Raw genomic sequence first — 8941 nt, 5'->3', positions numbered from 1 at the left:
CAGGTGTCGCTGGCGTCAGTGTTACAGCTGCGCTGTTCGCACCCTCGTCATGCTATAGAGGTTTTGTCCGGTGTCGCATTTTGCGCATGCTGGGAGCGGTGGATGCGAGCCATGAGGGAGGGGGAGACGCCCTGCATTGCTATGGATCTAACAGGCACAAGCACCAGATCGGACAACTCATCTCTGATCTTTCCCCAAAGAACGGCCAGGTGACGCCTAGCATCCGCCAAAAGATAAGGGTCGAGACTTGGTATTTCCTATTCGCCGCTCCTTGCGTCGAAATGTCGACGCAACGCACATGCCAACGACTCAACCGGTGGATCTGGGCCGGCCCACTTAGATCGTGACCACAGTGGGAGCAACCGGTTTTGGGAACCTTCTAGATGGTTCCCAGAACTGGGTTTTTCTGTTTATTTTCTTCTACTAGTTTTTCAGGGTTTTTTCTGTGTCTTTTTTCTTCCTTTTTCTTCTTTTTCTTTTCTGTTATTTTTCTCTTTTTTTATTTTTTTATTTCTTTTTCTTTTCGTATCTTTTTTTTAAATCGAAAATTTTAAATTTTGTTCGTGTTCCCAAAAAATGTTCTAAAAATAAAAAAAAATTCTCATTGCACAAAAAGGTTCAAAACTTTTGAAATTCAGAAAATGTACCGGATTTCAATTTTTTGTTCACATATTTAAAAAATGTTCACGCTTCCAAATTTGTTTGGGATTTTTTGAAATTGTTCTCCGTTTCAAAATTTGTTCTCAAGATTCAAAAAATGTTCGTGTTTCCAAATTTGTTCTCAAGATTCAAAAATCGTTCGTGCTTTAAAAAATTGTTCGCGCTTCCAAATTTGTTCGGGATTTTTCAAAATTATTCTCCATTTCAAAATTTGTTCCCAGGATTCAAAAAATGTTCCTGCTTTAAAAAATAGTCCACACTTCCAAATTTGTTCTCAAGATTCAAAAATCGTTCGTGCTTTAAAAAATTGTTCATAAATTCCAAAAATGTTCATGTTTTCGAAAAATGTTTGGGAAATTCAAAATTTGTTCGTTTCATAGAATTTGTTTGCATTTTTGAAAAAAACGTACGTTCAGAAAATTACTCAAATTTTGGAAAAAATAGGGATTTTGTCGAATTGTGTTTGCAATTTAATATAATGTTAATAATTTACGCTGCTTCAATTTAATAAATTCTTTTTGTTTTTTAAAACATTGAGTAATGGTCATTTACGTTGCTGCATTTTTGTTCTTTAGACTTGGTGCTACTAATTTTCGGATCTGTGTATACAGTTCGGCTGGCTAGCGCGGTACCGACCACAACATAAGGGCTAATTTTTTTTAATAATGCATTTTTTCATTAATTTTCAGAAATAATACACGGCTTTGATATTTTTCAAAAATAATACGGTCTCGTAAGGACGACTGGACCTAATCGTCCTCCAGGAAGATGATTAGGCTCCAGTCGTCCTCCAGAAATTTGATAAGCTCTAGTCGTCCTCCAGGAAGATGATTAGCTCCAGTCGTCCTTCAGGAAGATGATTAGCTCCAGTCGTCCTCCAAAAAGATGATTAGTGGAAAGAACTCCTTAGATTGCGCGTTAGGTGGAAGAAGCAACATTTATGGACTGAGGAAAACGAAAACAAAGACGATATCTTCATGCCGAGCAGCAAGGCCAAGACACCTGCATCGTCGAAGGGCAAGAGTGAATCATCGTCAAAGGGCAACAGTGCCTCATCATCGAAGGGCAAGAGTGACTCGTCGTCGAAGGGCAAGAGTGCTGCATCGACGAAGGATGATGATGATATCTTCATGTAGTTTGTATGTTGTATTATCTAAGCTAAGTCGTACGGTTTAATTTTGATGTACTTGTATCTTAATTATCTGTAAAAGTGTTGTATTATCTAAGTTAACTTGTACCGTTTAATTTCGATGTACGTGGAGGTGGTGGAGGCGGCGTAGGCCACATATACCTGTGGGGTGCCCGAACGTTATGGGGAGGAAGCTCAGACCATTCCTGGTCATAATGTGTTTCCTGTGTGGGAGGTGGTGCCGGAGTCGAATACATGTCCACCCACTCGTTGTGCCGCGACAACTAATCATCTTCCTGAAGGACAACTGGAACTAATCATCTTCCTGGTGGATGACTGGAACTAATCATCTTCCTGAAGAACGACTGGAGCTTATCATCTTCCTGAAGGACGACTGGAGTTTAATCATCTTCCTGGAGGACGATTAGGTCCAGTCGTCCTCTAGGAAGACGAGGCCGTATTATTTTTAAAAAATATCAAAACCGTGTATTATTTCTGAAAATTAATTAAAAAAATTATTATTTTTTAAAAAATAGCCTGGAGATCGAATTCCAGGTTGCGCATTCTTTCTATTTCAGATTTTTTGCGCCCAACCAATCACTAACAGTTTTACTCCAATGGGCCGGCCCAGTTGCGTTCGCTCTGCGCGAAGAGGCGTCTGTTTGCCGCATAATGCGGTAATTTTTTTTTTTGAGTGGATAATGCGGTAAATAGGAGGTCCCGCGAGACTTCTCTAAGAAAAAGGTCCGGGCTTGACTCTATGGGCTGCAGAGGCAAATAAGGCCTGGTAGAGTTAGGCCCGTTACACATCCTTCGGGCCATGACCTCGTCGCGTCGTTCGTACTATAGCTGGCCAAATGGGCCGGGCCAAACAGGCCAGCCCGCAAGCACGCCGGCACGGCCCGTCATGGGCCAGGCACGACACGGGCTAAACGGGCCGTGCCTGGCACGCGGCACGCCTTGGGCCGTGCCTGGGCCAGGAGCCTGGGCACGCGGGCTGGCACGGCACGGCCCGTTTAATTTTTTTATATATATTTCAGATTTTTTTATAGATGTATACGTAAAATATAGCCCAATAGGTCTAAAAACCAGCCCAACAGGGTGAAAATATGCAGCCCAGCGTGCTAAACGGGCCATCGGGCCGGCCCGTTTACTAATCAGGCCGTGCCTGGGCCAAGGAGCTGCGCCCGTGGGCCGGCACGGCACGGCCCGGCTATTAAACGTGCCACGGCGGGCCGTGCCGGGCCAGGCACGATTAGCACAGGCCGTGCCGTGCCGTGCCGGGCCGGCCCGTCTGGCCAGGTATGGTTCGTACGCAATCAAAACGTTCCTAACGCGACCGGACGCCTCGCAAACCCATTTCCTATCCATCCAAAAGAATAAAAGGCCTCCGCAAACCCTAACCTCACCGGCGGCGGCGGCGGCGGCGGAGATGGACCCCGACTCAGTGGCGAAGGCGTTCGTCGAGCACTACTACCGCACGTTCGATACCAACCGGGCGGCGCTGGTGGGGTTGTACCAGGAGGGCTCCATGCTCTCCTTCGAGGGCGAGAAGTTCCAGGGAGCCGCCGCCATCGCCACCAAGCTCACCTCCCTCCCCTTCACCAAGTGCGCCCACACCGTCGTCACCGTCGACTGCCAGCCCGCCGGCCCCACGGGCGGCATGCTCGTCTTCGTCTCCGGATCCCTCCAAGTCGACGGCGAGCACCACATCAAGTTCTCCCAGGTACAGCCCCGTTTCTTTGGCCCGATCTAACGATTCCCGCTCCCTCCAAATGTTCGGATTGAAGCGTGGCAGCTTTACTGGATCGGATGCCTCGCTGCATACTTTTGCGCCTAGATCTCCGTTCTGAAATGGTCCACGATGCTTGCTTGCGGGTGCTGTGAATGAATTGTTAGATTTCCGTCAGGCATGTTATGTGAATATGTGGGTTAGAACTGGCTCGTGAGTGCTGTAGATTTGTTTGATTTGGTCCCTGGTTGATGTCTATTGCCCTGTAGATTGAAATGCTATGAGCTTGCTCTCAGGATCTAGTGTCACCCTGCGATTGTAATGTCTTTGGGCTCTTATATTTGTCACGAGCTTAGTTTGATTTTACGTTCTTCAGAAAGTCTGTACGATTCTTGATGTGGTCTGCACCATTGCTAGTAGTACTTCTTCCTGCGGCAACAGGTTTCTTAAGTGTTACCGCTTACCATTCATTTACGCCTTTTTTGTATGCTCGCCCCTGATGTCTTTGTGGAGGGATCAGGATATGTGTAATTTATCTTTAGTATTCAGTGACAGTGTTGATTTACTTTCAGCCGAACCAGTCAAATCAGGTGTTTTCTTTGTTTAGGAGTACACACATTTCTAATGTCTATTGTGCATGTTTATTCTTCTGACTGCTCTAGAATCTTATCATGAAAGTTCATAAAGTTCTATATTAATGTTTATGTATCTTGCTAGTTAAATTATTAGCTGATCCCTGCACTGTAGCTTGTTGGTGTTTTTGCACAGAACGGCAGCTATTATTTACCCCTTACGGTTAAAACAGTACTTATGTCATATCTTATCACTGGTGTATACAGAATAACTTGGCATCTCTAGTACACGCATTCTTATAAAGTGGATCAAACCAAACTCCTGTAATTTGCTTTCACATGTGCATGGCAAGAAACACAATACCATTAGTTGTATGTATTTGCCATAATGGTTGTGGTTTGAGCTAAATATTCCTAGACCACATTCGTTGTCTCATCTTCTGTATGTTATCTTTGTGAGAATATTATATATGCTACTCCATGTATTCTTTCATATCTTTGTTATGGTATGACAGTCAGACAGTGTGCTTGCTTGTTGGTTTTGTGTCTCTGGCAGTTGTTTTGTATTTTACCATGACCATGGAATTCATTTTTACACATTCGTTGCTGATGCAGATGTTCCACTTGATGCCACTCGGACCAGGGAACTTCTACGTGCACAACGACATGTTCCGCCTGAACTACGGCTGAGAACCGTCACAGAGGTTGTGCTTCGTCATTGAAGACAGAATGCTATGCAAAAGGAAATAATCTAGTTGTGTTTTTTGTGTTCAATGGTGAAAGCTTTGTGGTGCTTCCTGCTCAGCAGCATATGAGATTCAGTGGGGATAAAACATGACACCCTTTATGGACCTGGGTCTGAAAATTGTACTGTGGTCATTCTCACATCAATGTTATGTGAAGGTCAATGGGAAAACTTTGGCCCATTTTCATCATATCTGTCAAAACTTGAGAAAGTTGCCTATATCGATATTCTGCAAACCACCTCTTTATCGCCCCTAATCTGTAGTGTGTGATGCTTAGAAGCGAAGGTGTTCGAAGCTGTGTTTGGTTGCTCTCGAGTTCTTGTGCTCCTCCCTGATGCTGACGGTCATACACCAGAGCGGAGGCCGTTGCTGCAAGAGCTGGCTGAACTTTGCTTCTGAGGTTGCTCTCCTTTTGCTTTCACAGCCCCCACGTTCGACCTGACCTCACAACCTTAATTCGTTGCGTCTCAGGGTGCCCATTTTAGAGCTCAAGTCAGGGTCCAGTATCTGCAGTTACCTGTAGCAATCTCATAGCTCTTTTGGGTCCAGCCGTCCAGGAGAAGAGGCACTTTCGTGAAGGCCCCTTGTTAAGCCTTGCTAGCTCAGGCTAGGACAAGGACAGGTCAAGTTCAAGCAGAGGAGACAGATGGTAGTGCAAATCAAAAGCCAGACGCCACTACCACCGGATTGGACAAAACCCTATTTTCTTCTCAATGTCCAGAAAGAAAAGCCTAAAATTCATACAAGTAAAATGTAAGTACAGGAAGCACTGCTAACCTTTTGAACTTGGACAAAAAACAGTCGCCCTTTTTTTCTTCTCATTCTTGAAAATGAAAAGTTCATTTATGGTCAACATCATACAAATTTGAAGCTTACATGGACAAGCATTCCACCGAACGAGACTATCCAACTTGCGGCCATTCCTCACAAACAGATACAAACTTATCCGGAAACACGGAATTTCCTGTCATTCTGGGAAGAAACAGAGGCTCTTCATTTCTCAAACAATAATAAGCCTCACTTCACAATTACACCAGAGCATTCTTCCCATATGTACAAAGTTTGCTGTCAAGATGTATCCTCCTAGTTATAAGTATACAACCATTTAGACTTGTTGCATTTGTTACATGGTAAATGTTGCCCAGGAAGGAAAATACTGCTGCCCAAACTCATGTGCTTCTTCTGTACATCGCTGCTCCGTATTCGACTTCACGTCTACATGAATGGAGGCTTTGGAAATATATGCCCTGTGACAAGAGGATAATGAAAAGGTCAAGTTATATACTCTTGTATTGGATAGTTGAGCAAGCAATAGATTGGCAGAAAGTCTTGGCAGCAAGATAGTGACATATGCACACCACTATTTTAGCACGTAGCAATGAAGGATATGGAAAGGAATTACATTGATATCATCATATTGTAACATTGGATCTTGAGGGTACACTTAAATCTATGAGCATCATTTATTACAGGAATATTACGGTAGAGATTCTAACGTGTAAATCAAAATGATCAAGAGCAAATCGTGCTTGGTGGGGCAACAAGGGTTCACCTTGAGCACAATTGCTCACTAGGTAGACAGTCTCTAATCAAAATATTAAAAACTGTCTATTTCAAAAGTCTGCTCTTATTGGAAATGTAAGGGTGACAGCGACATGTTAATATAATAAAGGTTAAGTTCCAAATTTCCTTCTCTTGTTTTTTTCGTTCAAGAGACCAGGAAATATTGTTTTCCGGCAAGATTTTCGATCCTTACTTATTCTTGTTATTATGAAGTTTATATCCTAAGAACCCTACCCATGTCCTGTCAACATTAGCCGAGATATAAAGTTTCTTTTTCTTGTCTCCTGCTTAACAAGCACTAGAGCACATAGGCAATCAAATCCACCTTCACTTTTACATATACATTTTGACTTTATATGTTTACCTACTGCTCCTTTCCCATCTTTGATTTCATACGGTCATTAAGGCAGCTATACTATTTCCCCTCGTTTAGCTCATCAAGCAGCAACTACAGGGAGTTTTTCTTGATCTAGATTACAGAAGAACATTATCCAGGCAATAAACACGCACTGGCATGCACCAGCAGTCACTGGCTGCTTGCTTTCCTTTCCCCTTCTCTAGGAGATGGGGTAGGGATGGCGGGTGCTTCAATCCTAAGTTAATCTCAATTGCCCAGGGAGAGAGGAAAAGCTTTTGTGAAATCATAATTTCTGCATCATCAGCATGCATATACGATGCCCTCATGGAGAGAATTGGTGGGCCAATCCTACAGTTTCAAGTTTGATCCGCACGAGGAGGTTCATCAATATTATCATTTAGAATAGAACAATTTAAACAGCCAGAGGCCACAGACGCTTCAAATTTGGGCAGAACTTGCGGAGGCGGCCAGTTCGGCGCGTTTTAACCCCGATCGAGCCCAGAAACAGCACCAATCCTCGTGTCTGTTCCCAATCACGCTAACATTTACACCAAATCGAATCGCGATACCGAACAATCCGCCCCCTCGGGGATGACGCGGAAGAAAGGGGATCACGTACATGTGGAGGCGTCCTTATGGGGCGAGGAGGAGGAGCATGCGGCGGGCCAGCAGAGGATGGCCCTCCAGATCCCGGAGAGGTTGGTGAGGAAGCCGACGAAGAGGAAGACGCAGGCGAGGCCGACGACCCAGGGCATGAGGAAGAAGCCGAGCATGAAGGTGACGGAGCCGCAGAGCATGAGCGCCATGGAGGCGCCCAGCATCATGGACGCCACCCCGGCCGCCGTCACCTGCCGCGGCTCCTCCCCCGGCCCGAGCGGCGACCGGATGATCGTCAGCAGCAGCGCGCCCAGTTCGTACAGGAGCCGCGACTGGTGCGCCTCCGCCGCCGTCCTCATGCCGCCGCCGCACGGGAGCCCCGGGCCTCGAATCGTCGGAGGTGGGGGGCGAGACGGACGGGGACGGGGACGGGGCGGAATAGCGGGGTTTGCGCTGGTGTTCGGGGGATGCGTTGCGTCGTGGGGTGGGGTGGGTTTGCGCTCGCTTTCGTTGCTGCGGATGCGGAAAGGGGAAAGGAGCGTGGGCGACGGTGAAATAGAGGGGGGCGGGACGGGATGGGTCTGCCACCGTCTCTCCCGCGAGAGGATAATGGTGGAGGCCGAATGAATAAATGAACGAGTGCTCGTGCAGTCGTGCTGACCAAGAGAATACAGAATACGCTAGTGGTACTAGTGTATTCTTTACGTTATCGGGGTGGTTAATTGTTTCCGTTATACGACGTGGATAACTGTACTAGGCTGGCCGTTGGTCATCGTCACGAGCCAACGGCGCCCGCCATGGAAACGTACGCCAATAGTACGTGCCAAACTCTTTTTTTTCTATAACATCAAGTACACAGACACAAGCGTACGCGCATATCCTTATAAACACACACGCACATCCTAGAAAAATCAAAACAAGGTTATAGAGATGGTTCGTTTTGATGTCGACAAAACAAGGTTACCGAAAAAGAAAAGCAGCAACTCGATAAGAGCATCTACAGCCAGACGCCTCAAAGCCGCCTCAAACGTTCGGTCGGGCCGACCGGTCACTGACTGGTGACCAAATTTCAAACCAGTCGGACGTCTCAGATATGCCTCAAACGTCCGAGCTGACCAGCACCACTCATATCCCGCCCAAATATGGGATGGATATGGGGCGTCCGGCCGTGTCTGCCACATCGGCCTGGTCCGCTATGGACCACAACGACCCTGCTCCGGCCCCCACAAATATATGACGACCGACGAGCAAACCCTAGTCAAACTCAATCCGTACTCGCTCGACCTCTCCACCTCTTCCCCAAATCCACTTCATCTTCCCCCGCCTGCCATGTCCGACTATGAATCCGACCTATCGGAGGAGGAGCGCATTGCCCTTTGCCTGTCGCTGCTGGACCGGGGCGACAACTCCTCTTCTGGGGCGTCGGCGACTGGCCAGGTTGGCAGCAACAGCTCCTCTCTCCGGGGCGTTGGCGACTGGCCGGGTAGGCAGCAGCAGCTCCTCTTCCGGGGTGTTGGCGACTGGCTGGGTAGGCAGCAGCTCCACGACGCCCCCGCGCTCGTCCGACGCGATCCCTACCGCCCC

At 46.7% G+C, this 8941-nt stretch overlaps 2 protein-coding genes across 2 annotated transcripts; one reads left to right on the top strand and one right to left on the bottom strand.

The window, feature by feature from the left end:
- Nucleotides 1-3125: 3125 nt before the first annotated feature.
- On the top strand, nt 3126-5030 carry LOC119302208 (nuclear transport factor 2-like). Its single transcript, XM_037579239.1, has 2 exons — nt 3126-3515; nt 4709-5030. The coding sequence occupies exons 1-2, from the start codon at nt 3222-3224 to the stop codon at nt 4781-4783; spliced, it is 369 nt and encodes a 122-aa protein (XP_037435136.1). The 5' UTR covers nt 3126-3221; the 3' UTR covers nt 4784-5030.
- A 595-nt stretch (nt 5031-5625) lies between these two features.
- LOC119302207 lies at nt 5626-7929 on the bottom strand. The gene is made up of 2 exons (XM_037579237.1): nt 7380-7929; nt 5626-6086 (listed from the first exon to the last, which is right to left on the bottom strand). Exons 1-2 carry the CDS (start codon nt 7714-7716, stop codon nt 6055-6057), a joined length of 369 nt encoding a protein of 122 aa, XP_037435134.1. The 5' UTR covers nt 7717-7929; the 3' UTR covers nt 5626-6054.
- Nucleotides 7930-8941: the final 1012 nt, after the last annotated feature.

Source organism: Triticum dicoccoides, chromosome 5A (assembly GCF_002162155.2).
Source record: "Triticum dicoccoides isolate Atlit2015 ecotype Zavitan chromosome 5A, WEW_v2.0, whole genome shotgun sequence".
NCBI classification, from domain to species: Eukaryota; Viridiplantae; Streptophyta; class Magnoliopsida; order Poales; family Poaceae; genus Triticum; species Triticum dicoccoides.
The sequence above is the reverse complement of the archived record's forward strand: the minus strand, read 5'-3'. Positions and strand labels throughout refer to the sequence as shown.